The 16103-nt window shown below is 45.5% G+C and overlaps 1 protein-coding gene across 1 annotated transcript in view; it reads left to right on the forward strand.

Moving 5' to 3' along the window:
- Positions 1-11716: 11716 nt before the first annotated feature.
- The window catches only part of Fkbp9 (FKBP prolyl isomerase 9), a 51313-nt gene continuing 46926 nt past the window's right edge, over positions 11717-16103 (forward strand). The window contains exon 1 of the mRNA XM_059257888.1: positions 11717-11953. Coding sequence (XP_059113871.1) covers positions 11733-11953 — 221 coding nt within the window. The 5' untranslated portion in view covers positions 11717-11732. The remainder of the gene's footprint in view (positions 11954-16103) is intronic.

The following is a 16103-nucleotide window of genomic DNA, read 5'->3' on the forward strand; positions in this document are numbered from 1 at the left end:
ACTATGGGATGACTGCCAAGGACAGTGGCAGCTGTGGAACGGAGCTGGCCTGAGACTATGAGACAAACTGTGTGTTCTGTAGGCAAGCAATGCAAAGTAAGACAGTAAGCCCTGTTCTCCATAAAATCTGCTTGAGTTCCTGTCTCGAGTTCCTTCCCTGGCTTTCCCCAGGGATGGGCCTCAACTGAAGGCTGAAATAGACCCATTCATTCAAAATCTGGTTTTGGCAAGTGTCTTATCATAGGAATAGAAAGCAAACTAGGACAGCGAAGCAATTTCTTTTTGCAAAATGGGTGTACCAAAACCCAAACTGGGTAACAAGCATGCTAGGGCAGGAAGCTCACTTGATTTTTATCTTAAAGCAGGTGGTGACTGTGTCTCTTCCTCCATTGCCTGGGGTCTGACCTCACAGTCTTTCATGAGCAATAAATTTTAAAAATAATCAGTGCAAAGAAAATAAAGGAAGAGTGGGGAAGGGTAGGTGTTCCAGGCCACCAAGTTCCAGGAATGCAGCAGGGCCTTTGTGTATACAAAAGTTTTAGCAAGTGACAAAGATTAAAGGTGGGGGAGATTTATGGAATACTGGCTGTTGGCATGCCAGCTGCTTTTTTTGTTTTTCTCAAGACAAAGTCTCTTTGTGCAGTCATGGCTGTCCTGGAACTCGCTCTGCAGACCAGGCTGGCCTTTAACTCATAGAGATCGGCCTGCCTCTGCCTCCTAAGTGCTGGGATTAAAGGCATGAACCACCACCGCCCGGCTTGCAAGATGCCTTTGATAGGAAAAAAAAAACCTCACAGTACTGAAAATTTAACAATATCCATATTTTTCAATCCATGAACACATTTCCAATTACGTCTTTTTAAGTGTTGTTACTGGTGAGTTTGCTGGGTCCTTATGCTGTACCCAGATAAAAGTTATGAGTAGGCAATGGCTTTTCCAATGCTGGCAAGCAAGGGCCTTTGAGTGCTGAAGACCTAAGGGCTGGACTGGCAGACCCAGGGACTTACAGCTCCAAATTTTAAGGGTCAGGGGTAATTCTATGCTTTAAAATCTAGAGACTTCGGGCTCTAGGCACTCGGGTTGAAGGCTTGTTGCTCAGGCTGACGACTGGCAAGTAGCCCTGTTCATAGCTACCCTGTATTTAGTGTACTGAACAGCATTGCTTGGCAATAGCAGACAGGAGTGAACAGTGCCTTCTAATGTTAAAGCTTTCCCTCAGACCTGGGGTAACACCTATTACAGCTCTCAGGCTTGGCCTATCTGAAAGCCTTGAAAGGTAAGGCTTGGCAGCTAGCTCCCTGGACCTCACCCAGCAACTAGGGCCTGTAGATTCTCTTCTCCAGCTCTCCAGAGCCTACTGTTTTGTTCAGCCTCAGCTCTCCAGTCCGTCTTGCCTTTTCTCTGTACTGCAACTGTCCCTTGTTGAAGGGACCCTTGTACACCTCTGGTCCCTTGCAGAGACATTAGTGATTAACTCCAAGTTACCAATAATATGTCAGCCAGCCTTGCATAAAGGAGAGAAATAAAGCACTTCCCCTTGGTGTCCTTTAACTAAGAGTGGGTCCAGATTTGAATTCTCTACTTCAGGTTCCCCATGTCTTCTGTGTCTCTGTGTATCTTTCTGTGTGTCTCTCTCCCCCTGACAAAGGGCTTCACTCTGTATTTATTGCACAGCACATGAGGAAGGGATGGGATACTTTACAGAAACCCTTAACAGAGCTTTACAAGGGATTAAGTTGCTGGCCCCAACAGACCCCAACTGACCCAGACAACAAACATCCATTGTCGATCAACCAATATCCATAAATGGTTGCTTTCAAACTTTAGAGTAGATTTTAGGAAATTGCTTTCAACTTCTGGATTTGCTGCTTTCAGCCAATGATGCACGTGCATTCTGTGGGTCAGAGGCATGCAAAGCATATAATTTCAGATTTCAGCTATGCCCTAACTTAGGTTGTAAAAGCTGGTTACACGAGAAATCCAAGGCAAATAAGGTTGGTTGTTACATTGTTCTCCTAAAGATAGACCGAGAAAACAGATTGAGGACCCAAAGGCTGGCAGTATTAAGTCTTAAGTGACTTCTAGATGTATTATTCACTTGTCCATGTGGGTACAGCAAAGATTGCCGTCTCTTAGAATGTGAGACATGTTTCCGGATAACTGCACCCGCCACTTTCTGGAACCACTCTGCTGCTTTCTTGACAATATCGTACCATTGCCGCCGCTGCCACCGCTGCTGATCTTTCTCTTTGTCACTAGCATGGCTCCTCTGCAGCATCCGTCATCCTTTCTTCATGTTACCAGCTCAGTGCACGCTAATAATGAGAAAGATCAAAACTAGGCAACGTTGTTCCCTCGTAGTGGAGGCCCCTAGCTTCACATCTTAAGATTCCAGTACACAGCCTGCAGTTAACTACAGGATCCAGGAAGGTAAAATGGGATCATTGTCAGGATTGGGGCAAGGGGGAGGGGGGACGTGCAATAGAGAGGGGAATAGCAGGGTGCAAATAATCCGATCAGGAAAATGGGAAAAGGGTGAGCTTATTGTCTTAGTTAGGGTTTCTATTTCTGTGAAGAGCACCATGACCACGGCAACTCTTATAAAGGAAAACATTTAATTGTGGTAGCTCACTTACAGTTCAGAGGTTTAGTCCATTATCATCATGGTGGGAAGCAAGACAGCATGCTGGCAGGCATGATGCTTGAGCTGAGCATCCTTATATCTTGATCCAAAGGCAACAGGAAAGTGAACTGTCCCACTGGACATGGCTTGAGCATATATGAGACCTCAAAGCCTGACTCCACAGTGACCCACTTCCTCCAACAAGACCACACCGACTCCAACAAGGCCACACCTCTTAATAGTGCCACTCCCTTTGGGGGCTGTTTTTCTTTCAAACCACCATAGATGTAAGTACAGAAGAAACTGGGAAGAGAGTAAGGAGAATGGCAGGATGCAAGTGATCTTATAGGGGAAATGGGAAAAGTGGGGCTCATTAGGGAAGGGGGAGGGAGGTAAATAAAGGAAAAGGAGGGAGGTGGGTAAAACAACAATAAAGATGTCTGAAAAAGCGACAAGAACCATACTACTAACTCTTTACTTTAAAAATACCCATAATGCATATAATTATCTATCTATCTATCTATCTATCTATCTATCTATCTATCTATCTATCTAGTTTTAATGAACTTTTCTTATCTGGGTTGATGGTTCTTCCTCCAAGAACCAAAGACCACCTAACAAAAACTCCAATACTACACATGAGAAACCCTCTTTCAAGTTGTTGGCCAGGGCTGTCTAAGGGTGTATTAGGGTTCTCTAGAGGAACAGAACTTACAGAATGAATCTTTCTATATATAGAAAGCGGACTTATTACACTGGCTTACAGGCCAGCTAGTACAGCAATGGCTGTCTACCAACACCACACCCAAGAATCCAGTAGCTGTTTAGTGCGTGAGGCTGGATGCCTCAGCTGGTCTTCAGTCTATGCTGGAGTTCTGAAGAAGTAGGCTCTAATGGCAGTGGAGGAATGAACTTGCTAGCAAGGGGAGAGCACACAGGCAAAGAGTAAAAGCTTCCTTCTGTGTCTTTTATATAGGCTTCCAGCAAAAGGTGTGGTGCAGGCTAGAGGTGGACCTTCCCACCTCAAAAGGTCTGGATTAAAGGTGTATTGCTGGGGTCCAGCCTCAGCTCGAGTTCAGGTCCTGAGGCAGGGAAGGGGCATCGGTGCAAGGAAAAATTCTGACCACCAATTGTCAATGTGACAGAGTCTAGAATCATCTGGGAGATGAGTCTCTGGGTATGCCTGTGGCAGATGATTTTGGTTGTGTCAAGTGAGATAGGAAGGCCTGCACATGGTGTGTAGTGTAGCACCATTCCCTGGCTGGGATCCTAGACTAAGGAAGGATGCTTTTAGTTCTTAGGCAAAATGAATCCTTACATTAGGGCTGTCCAGATTCTGCACCAAAATCTATTGCTTCTCAAGAGGAAAAATAAGAATCATTGTATCTAGGGTAAAAACTAGAATGAAATAGTTGTTTTCACTGTATCTAGGGTAAACTACAGAACGAATACTTATTTTCTAGAAGTACTTAGACCCTGCAGAAATCACTGTGGAAAACAGTGATTGTTTGCTGTTATCTGTGGAGTTGCTTTTCTGAAGGAGCTGTACAGTCCTTGCATGACTTTGGTCACAAGACAGTCCTGGCACACCTGGATATCTTGGATTCCTGGGTACTGCAGACAGTATATAAGGAGGACTAAAGTGGCAGAGGTGTGATGCTTTGCTTCAGAAAACATGTAGATTAGATCAGGGGTTTGGTACGAGAAACTTGTTTTACCCCCCAAAACAGCTTTTGTGTAACAATCAATAAATATGCCTGTTCGAGATTCAGGTCATAGCAACTGTTCCCCCCTGCTGCCAGAGAGCCTAAAATTCATCTTGGAGTGACCCTCTTTCTTTGACCACACCATACAGAACACCCGACATCTTCAGATGAACCTTACAGAAACCCAAAGGGAGTTATGCAGAAACATGCCGTAAAGAAACTGGAACTCATAGATTAGGATGTTGGCCCACAATCAAAATGGTCTGATTTCTAGCCCAGGGTGTGTCATGGACACTGGAGGTAGGAGACGCTCTTGGTCTTGGGGAGGGAAAAGAATAGGGAGTCTCTGAAAACAAACGTCCCTGGACTGTCCATTGACCTCGGCTCAGACAGCTGTTTTTCTTACCATCTCTTTAGTCATGCTCAGTGAGAAGGCTAGAGTTACACCCGACCTGGCTTAGCTGCCACTGTTTGTTGCTTTCCAAGCTCAATAAAACGTGGAATTCTTTTCCTTTGGTGACCTGCTTTACTTACTAGTTTATGTTTGATTTCCTACTAACACTTCAAATCCTGTTTATTGCTGGGGCATGGGTGGAGCCTAGTTTTCAGCCTTCCGCTCATTGCCATCTGTTTAAAGTAGCCCCTTCTCTCCGGTGAGATTTCGCTGCACTCTGAGGTTGCTGGCTTCCTGTTCTCTCACCGAATCTCACCTATTTTTACATTCTGATCAGCTTTCTCTCTCATCACCCCTTTTTATCCCAATATGAAGTTTCCTTCCTTTCTAGAAAATATTTCTCAGTGCAGGAGACCAGCTGCCATCATAAATATCCATGTGGACTTCCTTCCTATTGTTCACTGTGATGTCAGGCCAGTTGCTCTGATTTCCTAGTCTTAACTGCACAGGAAATTGAGCCAAAGGCTTCCCCATTTGCCAGAGAGAGAGGGTACAACCTAACCCACTTGGTCCCAGCACCATCCACCCCAGGTGGCCCTGGGCTTTGTGGACCACTGCCTGGAGTAGGAGCATCTGATCCCAGGCACTTCTTCTTAGGAAGGGTCAAGGCTGCAAGAATAGGTGTGCAACCATCCACACCATCCAGGGGCGACCTGAAGATCCTTGTTAAAATAGCTTCTCAGAACTCAGCTAGAAACTTTGTCTCCTTGGACTCTGCATTAATCCCTGGCTCTCAGAGCCCCCTGCAGGAGCACAAGGGACTTTTTCAGGGGACAAGGGGCATCATAAATCTAGTGACCCAGCTCTGGTGCAGCTCCCCATCCTTGCCAAAGACATCCTGAGGCTCTGTTCCTCCAGGTCCTGACGAATTTGCCCGAATCCACCAGCAGCCTTGGTGTCTGAGGTCACCCCGCCAGGAAAGGAGGGATTGTTCCCTTGCTGGTGTCACCCTGGAGTCCCCCAACCAGCCTTTGCCCTAGAGTGGATTTATTTGTATAATAGCATTTAATGCCAATAAAAAGAAAATATTGAAAAATACATTGAAAAATAAGAATTGCACAAACTTATGGGCTACAGTGCAATATTTCAATACATATGTACAGTGTACAATGATCGGGGTGGTTGGGTGTCATCTCAGACATTCATTATTTCTCTAAGTTGGAAATATTTCGAATGCAAACTAGCTACTTTGAAATATTTAACTTATTTTTGTGAAGCTCATTTGTCCTATAGTCTTAGAGAAACCACCTTTGTGAGGTGTGAATTAGGACCCTCTGTGGGGGCATGTAACTGAATATGGGGCCTGACTTGTTAGGGTGACTGTTGCTGTGATGGAACACCATGACCAAAAGTGACTTGGGGAATTTGCTGGCTATTTTTATCTCAAATCGATAAAAGCTGGAGTCATCTGAGAGGAGGGAACCTCAGTTGGAGAAATGGCTCCAGAAGATCAGGCTGTAAGTAGACAAGCTAGTAGGGCATTTTCTTATTAGTGATTGGTGGGGAAAGGCCCAGCCCATTGTGGGTGGGGACGCTCCTGGCCTGGTGGTCCTGGGTGCTATAAGAAAGCAGGATGAGCAAGCCATGGGGAGCAAGCCAGTAAGCAGCTCCCCTCCATGGCCTCTGCATGAGTTCCTGCTTCCAGGATCCTGCCCTGTTTGAGTTCCTGTCCTGTTTTGTTTTGTTTTGTTTTGTTTTGGTTGGTGAACTATAGTGTAGAAGTGTCAGCTAAATAGACCCCTTCCTCCCCAAGTTGCGTTTGGTCATAGTGTTTCATCACAGCAATAGTAACCCTAACTAAGCCAGAAGTTGGTACCAGGACAGTGGGGTGTCATTGTGACAGACCTGAAACATGTTGTTTCAGGGAGGACTATGGAAGGACTTTGGAACTTTGGACTAGAAAAGCTATTGAGTGTTGAAGCTTGGTGAGCTGCTCTGTGGGAGCTTGGAAGATATGAGTGTTGAGAGAAATGCAGGTGATGATGGAGGCCTGGCTTGTGAAGTTCCAGAGGGAAGTATGAGAGTCACTCAGAGACTCTATTGGGGCTGTTGCATATTCTAAGTTAAGAATCTGTGGTTCTGGCTAGCTGGGGCTGAAGAACCAGCAGTAATCAACAAGATACCAGAACCACTAAAGTGAAACCTTTGCTTTGCTGGGATAATCAGTGCTGGAGCTGAGAAATAGATGGTGATTAAGAAGATACCAACATCGCTGAGGTAAAATCTTCTGGCAAGTGTTTCCTTGGAGTTAGCACACAGAAACTGTGTTCCAGAAGTGGCCAAGGTTGTACCCTCGCTAGAGGCCGAACTTGGTAATGTTCACCAAAGTGGTATTGGTTTTGAAGGTCATGGAGGATAGTTGAGGCTTGGCACTGTGTGGTAGAACTGGAGTCCCTGAGGAGAACACAGGAGAAACTATTGGTGAAAGGGCAGCCTAGTTGCAGCAGAAAAACCCAGGATTTTGGAGATGCCAGGACCATGGGATGACCACCAAGAACAGCAGCAGCTTTGAAGAGGAGCCAGCCTGAGTTTAGGAGACAGTCTTCATTGGCTGCAGAAAATGGAGCTGGAGAAGTGACTCAGGCCCTTTGGAGGAGCCCAGAAGATCATGAGTCCAGACATCGGACACCAAGTTATTTACACAGTTGGAGTTCAGTTTTACTTTGATTTGTTTGTGACTGTGGCCTAGTTCTTCCTTCTTGAAATAAGAAAGTATTTTTTAAATTAATTAATTAATTAATTTTATAGGACTTGTTGAATGTAAAGTTGGTACAAATCCTGTGGCTGGCAGAGGAATGATAGTAAGAGGCAAGAAGGAAATCCAGCTTAATGCAACCTAGTTAGCTGGTGCTGGTTCAAACCTAGAGTCTGACATCAGGAGATTTATTATAGGCATATTTAAATATAGTACAATTTGGAAAAAAGTTTCCCAGTGCAAAACAACCCCCTGTGCACAAGGAGGCATAACTACACTGAAACTCTTCAAAGTACATGTCACTTCATCTGTGAAATTGGGTTCTAGAGATAGGCCGCATGTGTTATCTTAAGGGCCTAGGGAAGGACCTGGTGTGGTCTTAGTCATACAGATAGCACAGAGGTCATCTGGGCTATTAACCACCTCTAGTTCTGGTGGTGGGAGCTTGGGGGAACCCCTGACCACACAGATAATGCAAAGGTCACCTAGATAGACTATTAGCCACTTTTGGTCCTGCTTGTAGGAGCTTGGTATGGCCTGGCTCTACAGATAACACAGACCATCAGGTTATTATTCACGTCCATTCCCAGCCTTCTGGATAGAAAAACTAGGTATACATATTTCTTTGAAAAGACAGCCTTACTTGTTTGGCTTCCCCAGAACTATCGGTGAGTGGCACTTTGGGTCCCCAACAGTTGAGAGACTACATTTTTAAAGAGACTGTGGATTTTAAAAGAGACTTTGGATTTTTTTCTTTTTTCTTTTTCTTTTTTTTTTGGGGGGGGGGAGTTTGAGACAGGGTTTCTCTGTGTAGTTTTGATGCCTGTCCTGGATCTTGCTCTGTAGACCAGGCTGGCCTCGAATTCACAGAGATCTGCCTGGCTCTGCCACCTGAGTGCTGGGATTAAAGGCGTGCGCCACCACTGCCCGGCATCCTATCTAGTTTTATGTCAGCTTGACACAAAGTTGTAATCATCTGAGAGGAGGGAATCTCAATTGAGAAAATATCTCTAGAAGATCGAGCCATAGGCAGACCTATAAGGTATTTTCTTAATTAGTGATTGATGGGGGAGGGCCCAATCTATTGTGGTTGCCCCCCCCCGGGGGGGGGCAGGTGGTCCTGGGTTCTATAAAAAAGCAGACTGAGCACGCCATGAGTAGCAAGCCAGTAAGCAGACTCCCACAACCTCTGCATCAACTCCTGCCTCCAGGTTTCCTCCCTGCTGGAGTTCCTGCCTTACTTCCTTTGATGATAAACTATAATGTGGGAGTGTAAGCTAACTAAACCCTTTCCTCCCCAAGTTGCTTTTGGTCATGGAGTTTCATCATAGCAATAGTAACCCTAATTAAGACTGGGAGGAAAGTTTTATTTTGCTTATGTTTCCACATCACTGTTCATTATTGAAGGAAGTCAGGGCAGGAACCTGGAGACAAGAGCTGATGAGAGGCCATGGAGGAGTGCTGCTTACTGGTTTGTTCCTCATGGCTTACTCAGCCTGCTTTCTTACAGAACACAGGACCGCCTCCCCAGGGATGGCTCCACCCACAAGGGGCTGGCGCATCTCTCATCAATCACTAATTAAGGAAATGCCTTGATCTTATGGAGGCATTTTCTCAATCGACTTTCCCTCTTCTCAGATGACTATAGCCCATGTCAAACTGACATAAACTAGCCAGGACAGGGTCCTTGTAAAACTGGGTAACTGTCAATGTTTTGTGAATGTGACCTACCAAAAATCAACTAAAAATCCAACACATAGTGAACCCGAGGTGTTTCTGGAAGCCTCTGGGTTCACCACTTAATGTTGATGCAGCCAGGGTTCAGAACCTGCACTGTGTGCTCTTCACTTTGCCACAGCAAACAAATACTTTCTGAAACAAACTAGACATCACTGTCTGACATGAATTCCAGTGTTTTTACTATATGAAGCTTTTTACTCTCATAGAAACATAATGGTTTAGTTCTAGAAAACAAAGACTTTCGCTATTTTCCTACCACCGTTTCTCAGCACGTAATAATTGCTCTTTTTTCAAAAAAATTATTTTAACTTTATTTTATATGCATTGGTGTGAAGGTGTCAGATCCTGGAGATCTGAACTTACAGACAGTTGTGAGCTGCCATGTGGGTGCTGGGAATTGAACCCAGGTCCTCCGGAAGAGCAGCCAGTGCTCTTAACCATTGAGCCATCTCTCCAGCCCCCCTTGGTGCGTAATAATTGAGTTAGTATGTTTTTGGATACTATGTGTAATAATGTTTGATTGTGTGGCTGTTGCACTCTTGAGCTTACAGCAGCTGCCTGCACAAGTCTGTGTCATCCACACTCTATCATGGATCAGGGAGGGCCTCTTAAGGCTCCCCCATTTCCCTAAGGAACTACAGGCAGTTATGCGGGAGTGTCAGTATCAACTAGTCAGTCGGGACTAATTCTTTGTGGGAAAACAAACAAGTAACACCTCGTTATTTCACAAACTTGGTTTCATTTCTAATAAATGGTAAAACATACATATTAAAGAATTGTTTTAAAATAAAATTCTTTATGATTTATCATCAGTAAATATTTGATTTATATACCTATTTATAAATTTACATACCAGAGTGAAAGGGATTATGTGTAGAAAAATTAAAGAATCTCTGTTATAAAACATCTGAAATCATTATGTGTCCTTCCAACTGCTCCTAGCCCAGTAATTTCCTCTTTCCATCCTTTCCCAGGTTCTGGTGACTCCCCTTTTCTCTCCTTCTCTTCCTTCTCCCTCTTCTTTTTCTTCTCCTTTTCCTTCTCTTTCTGCTGGGCATTGGATCCAAAGCCTTGGACAGGTTAGGCATGCACTGATGTATATGTACACACACACATATATATATATATATATATATGTATATATGTAGATATACACACATATTTAAGTATATACATACACACCCATTTTGAGTTGACTTTTGTGTACAGCAAGAGATAGGGTTCTAGTTCATTCTGCATGCAAGAATGTTCAGTTCCCCAGCACCACTCATGGAAAAGATGGTCCTTCATCCAAGGCATGTTCTTGTTAACTTTGTTGAAAATCAGGCAGCAGTGAATATGTGCATGCTGGGGATTGAACTCTTGTCTTTCAAATGCTTGGTAATGGACACTAGGTAAAGGAAGGCCTTTTCAGAGTCTCAGGTAGCTGAGAGTAAAGAAAGGTTTTGGTTGATTCTCAGGTTGCTTGACTCTAAAAGTAGAATTCGATGTGGTCTTGATCTTCAGGGTTCAGGGAAGGAATGTGGAACATTTTTTTCTTCTTTTTCTTTGTTGATTTAGCTTGAAGCTCAGTTAGTATGGATTTCTTTTTTCCTCTATCCTTTCGTCTGTAACTTAATTTCAGGATATACTAGAATTTTTTGAAACATTAGAAAAACTGACAACTAGCATGTTTTTTGAGGGCCACATGTAGCTTCTTATCAGGTTGCTGGACTCTATTAATTAGCTCTATACTATTTTGTAAGTATCCTATTTTCTCTTCAGTTTGCAGATGTCTCTGAAACTTTTTTTTTTTAACTCCCAGCTCCCTCAGGTTTAGGCGCTTTTGCTTTTTTAACAAAATAAACTTGTTTGTTGTCCATTGTTTACTTTTTCTCTTTTGTTGATGTCTTTTCTAGGTTTTTGGTATCTGGATTATTTGTTAACATTCCAAAACAAGTTAAGAAAGCCCTGGTGACTGACTTTTAATATTCCGAAGTTTTAATAAATCGAGGGATGTATTTTAACTAGTGAGTAGCTTGTGGGATCCTACACACGCTTGTCACATGTGTGGGAACTTGACGTTCACTGATCACATTAGCTCACAGCAACTCAAAGACATCCGGAGGGATGGTTCCAGCCTGTTTACTGAGTACACCCCATTAACTAAGTTTTTAAAAAAGACTCAAGTTTCCTTCCTTTCCCACAGCAGCAAGGGGAAACTGGATCCGCTGCCACGTTGGACGCTCCGAACGTCTCTTGGGACCTGCAGAGCTCAGGCGCGGGGCCCGGCCGTCCGAGCGAGCGCAGCGGTGCTCTCCGAGCTTCTGGCCGCGGGGAGGGCAGAGGAACTCCCGGGAGCTCGACCCCCCTGCTCCAGGGCGCGGCTCCTCCCCTCGGCCGGTCTGGGGGCGGACGCGGGCGGCGGGGGGCGGGCGCTGCGGCCCGGGGCGAGCCGGGAGCCCTTTTCCACGTTTGCAACGCTGCTGCGGCGCACCCAGCCTTGCCCCTCGGCGCTCCAGTCCAGGCCGTGCGATGGCGTTCGGGGCCCGGGGCTGGCGGCCCCGGTCGCTGCTCCTGCTGCTGCTCTGGGTGACCGGGCAGGCGGCGCCCGTGGCGGGCCTGGGTGTGAGCTCGGAGCTTCAGATCGAGCGGCGCTTCGTGCCTGACGAGTGTCCGCGCACGGTGCGCAGCGGCGACTTCGTGCGCTACCACTACGTGGGAACTTTCCCCGATGGCCAGAAGTTCGACTCCAGGTACCCCGCGCCCCTTCACTCCCCAGGGACCTCCGCCAGCCCTCCTCCTGCCCCCGGAGGTGGGCTGAGCCTCCCGCTCGCGATCTCAGCGGTAGGTGGGACTTTGAGATTGGGGTCCGGACAATCCCTCCCTCCCTCTCTGACCGGTTCAGCGGCACATGCTTTCACACAGTCATGTAAAATGGCCACTCAAGGAGACCTCCAAGAGTGAGCGATGCCCACCCGCTGCCTCCCTGACGGTCCCTCCCGACTGGCCCCTGAATTTCATCCCTTGAGCGTCCAGTCAGTGGTAGCACTGAGGACGAGGAGGAGGAGGAGGCGGTTGAAGTTTGCAGCCACAGTACTACACTGTTGAGGAACTAGACACCGGTCTGTTGTGTATCTCTATAAATATGCATGAGCTCATTTAAATGTGTTTGGAATTCCGAGAAGAATCTTGCCTTCATTAAAAAACAAAACAAAACAAAAAAACTAACGAGGTACCAAGACCAGCGAGGCCTGTGCAAACAGTGGATCCTCAGGCTACTGGAATTCAAATGCAGTGCCTGTGTGTAACGTCCTGCCCCTTCCCCTTCCGGCTTCACAAAAGCTGGGAGAGATGGCCTAGAGCAGCCCTGTGGGCTTGCCTGCATAACCTATCTTGGAGTCTTGCGTCCACATCAACCTCTCTCCTCTCCCAGGCTGCTGTTACTCACCTTGGGCTGTGCCCTCGTGGTGAGCCACTCCACTAGGCAGGGACCTGTTCAGCCTCTGCAGTGTGCCTGAGTGGGCTTATGAACACGTACAAGCAGCCACCCTTGGTTTTTTTTTTTTTTTTTAAATTGCAGGTAGTGAGTGTGTAAAAGCGACTTAGTTTGTCGGTACTGTGTGGCACAGAACAAGTGCTTAGATATGGTCATCTTTACCGTTAGGTGTTTTGGGGGGACACACAGGGAGATTGAACACAGGGCTTTGGATATTCTAGGCAAGCTCTCTTTACTGACTTACAGCCCCAGGCCTAGTAATACAGTGGTTTCTGTAGTAGCTTTTATACCAGCCAGCTTTGCCGAGGTATTCGCATGGCATGCAAGTCTCCTAGACTGTCGAGGGCTGGTGAGGTAGCTCAATGGTTAAGGTACTTGCTGCCAAGGTTGATGACCTGAATTCAGTTCCTGGGACTCACATAGTGAAAGGAGAGAAATGACTCCCCCAAGTTGTCCTCTGACCTCCACATGAATGACATGGTACAGCCCCCATAAATGAATAATAATGTGTTAAAAAAAAACCACTGAAAAAAATAGGTTATACAATTTGGTGGGTTTTAATATGGTCATAGAGTGTTGTATAAATACCACAACTATCTAGTTCTAGAGTGTTTCCTTCACTCCAGAAAAATGCTGGGCATCTCCTACCTTCCATCTCCTCCCTCCCATCCGAGCTCTCTGGAAGCTACTTCTCTGGACATTCATATAAAATTGAGTTATACAATACAATTTATGGTGCTCTGTGTCTGGCTTTTCTCTATCTCCTGTAGAGTAATGTTTCCAAGTTTCACCTATGGTTAGCATGTCGGAACTTTACTCCATTTAGTGGATACACACACACACACACACACACACACACACACACACAGACCTTGTATAGATACAGCACATTTTACTTGTCACTTGGTGGACATTTGTTTTGTTTATAGTTTGTAGCCGTTGTGAGTAATGATGTTGTGAACATTTATATACAAGATTTGTTTGATCGTACATTTCATTTTTGGATATGTACATACCTAGGAGTGGAATTGTTGAATCACATGTATTTGTGTCTAAGTTTTTGAGGTCCAGTTGTTTCCGTAATGCACTGAATCGTCATTCCTTCCCTCTGTGTTTCTATTTCTTCATATTCTTTTTAAACATTTTTATTGTCTTTAAAAATGACATTTTCTGGGCATGGTGGTGCAAACAGCAGGCAGATTTCTGTGAGTTTGAGGCCAGCCTGGTCTACATAGTGTGTTCCAGTCCAGGACAGCCAGAGCTGCATAGTAAACCCTGTCTCAAAACAAAACAAAACAAAACAAAACAAAACAAAACATGCCACTGGGCGGTGGTGGCGCATGCCTTTAATCCCAGCACTCGTGAGGCAGAGCCAGGTGGATCTCTGTGAGTTCGAGGCCAGCCTGGGCTACAGAGCGAGATCTGGAACAGGCACCAAAACTACACAGAGAAACCCTGTCTCGGAAAAAAAAAAAATCCCAAATCCCCAAATCACATTTATTTATTTATTGTGCACACACACACACACACACACACACACACTCTCGAGTGTACATGCACGTGCATGCCACAGTACACGTGTGGAGGTCAGAGCTCAGCTTGCTGGTGTTGAGTCTCTTCTTTCACAGTGTGCATCCTGGGGATGATGCACAGGGTGAACTCAGGGTGTCGGGCTTGCTGGCAGTCTCTGTTCCTGACTGAGCTGTATTGCTGACCCATCATCAAGGTTTTGATCCTCATTTCCCTAAAGATGTTGAGCATTTCTTCATGTGCTCATTGATTATTTGTATGTCTTCTTGTTCCTCTCATCATAAAATAGGGAATGATTTTTTTTCCCCTTGAACTGAAGGTAATTAATAATTTCCATTAAAACAGGTTCCACTCTCTGGGGGTGGCTGCCACTGTGAGGCAGTATAGGACAGTGGAAAGAACACCTTGGTACTACCATAGCATTTATGCCCTGTCTATCCTCAAGAAGTCTAGTCTCTTACATTTTTCTCTGATCCTATCATTTAGCTTAACCAAGTAATTACAAAATGGTGAGCTAGGCACGGTGGGAATAGCCCAGCCTGCACTGTCTTACGAAAGGCCAGACCTAGTTTTACCCTGTGCCTTACATCGTTAAATTATTTTCATCTCAGAAGAATGCATATGCCCTCACAAGATAGTGAGGAAGATATCTCATTACAGATGAAGAAAGTGAGGCGAAAAATTGTCCAAATGATGTGCCCTAGACACCTAAGAATCAGGTGGTCCTGTGGGGATTTCAGTCCAGGCAGTTTATGAGCATAATCTATGTTCTATAGTGAGCCCATAAATACAGTGGGAGGAAAGAGAGAAGCGTTGGATTCACATGGAAGAATACATAGCTATATGTTGTGTGTGTGCAAGAGGGAGGTGTCAGGATGGAGTCCTAGACTGCAGGGGAAGACCTAAGGAAGACTGAAATGTACTAGCGAGGAGCTAGGCAGGAGGGTTTGGTGGGGGAGGGGTATGGAGGTGGGTGCATGGTGTTGCAGCAATGAGGTCTGAGGAAGAATTATAGGAAGAGTGGGGAAGTGACAAGCGGAAGCTAGAGGTGAAGATTTAAAAACAATTAAAAAGACTTTAAAACCTTTTAATTCTGCATGTTTATAGGAAACAATGTAGTAGCCAGGACTGGTGGAATCTTGCTTTCTGGATATGGACCGTGTCTAAGGTAGAAAGTCCGCGAAGACTGAGTCCTGGGCTCAGGGAGCACATTCACCTTTCACAAGTGGCTGCTGATGGAAGACTGAACAGGAAGGGCAAGACACTGAGAAGCAGCTTCATGGTTTCCCTCTTGGGTCTCTTTTCCTTTGGAATTTGTGGAATGTTGGGATATGAGTGTGACAGTCTCTTTTTTAAAACAGATTTTTATTATTTTTAATTGTGTGTCTGTGTGTGGATATGGACACATGCAGGGGCCCTCAGAGGCCAGAGGTTTTGGATCCCCGAGAGCTGGATTCAGGCAATTGTGAGCTGCCCAACGCGAGTGCTGGGAACCCAGCCCGTGTCTGCTCAGAGAGCACTGTGAGAGTTTCCACTGAGCCATCCCTCTACCCCGTAACTGTGGTAGTCGTACGCAGAGTGTGTGTAGACAGGAGAAACCTACGAGTTTGAACTTTGCCTGCCCTGGGGGTTTTGCCAGAAGAAAATGGCAACTGCTGGCCTGATGAGATGGCTCAGTGAGTAGAGAGGCTTGTGCCCTGCCTGGTGACTCAAGACCCGCCCCATAAGTAACTGTTAAAAAAAGAAAAGAAAACGATGACTTGCATTCCGAGTAGAGTCATAAGCCATCAAGTGTTTTTTGTGCCATGAGTTTTTTTTTTTTTTTTGGTTTTTCGAGACAGGGTTTCTCTGTGTAGCTTTGCGCCTTTCCTGGAACT

Source organism: Peromyscus eremicus, chromosome 3 (assembly GCF_949786415.1).
Source record: "Peromyscus eremicus chromosome 3, PerEre_H2_v1, whole genome shotgun sequence".
Taxonomy (NCBI): Eukaryota; Metazoa; Chordata; class Mammalia; order Rodentia; family Cricetidae; genus Peromyscus; species Peromyscus eremicus.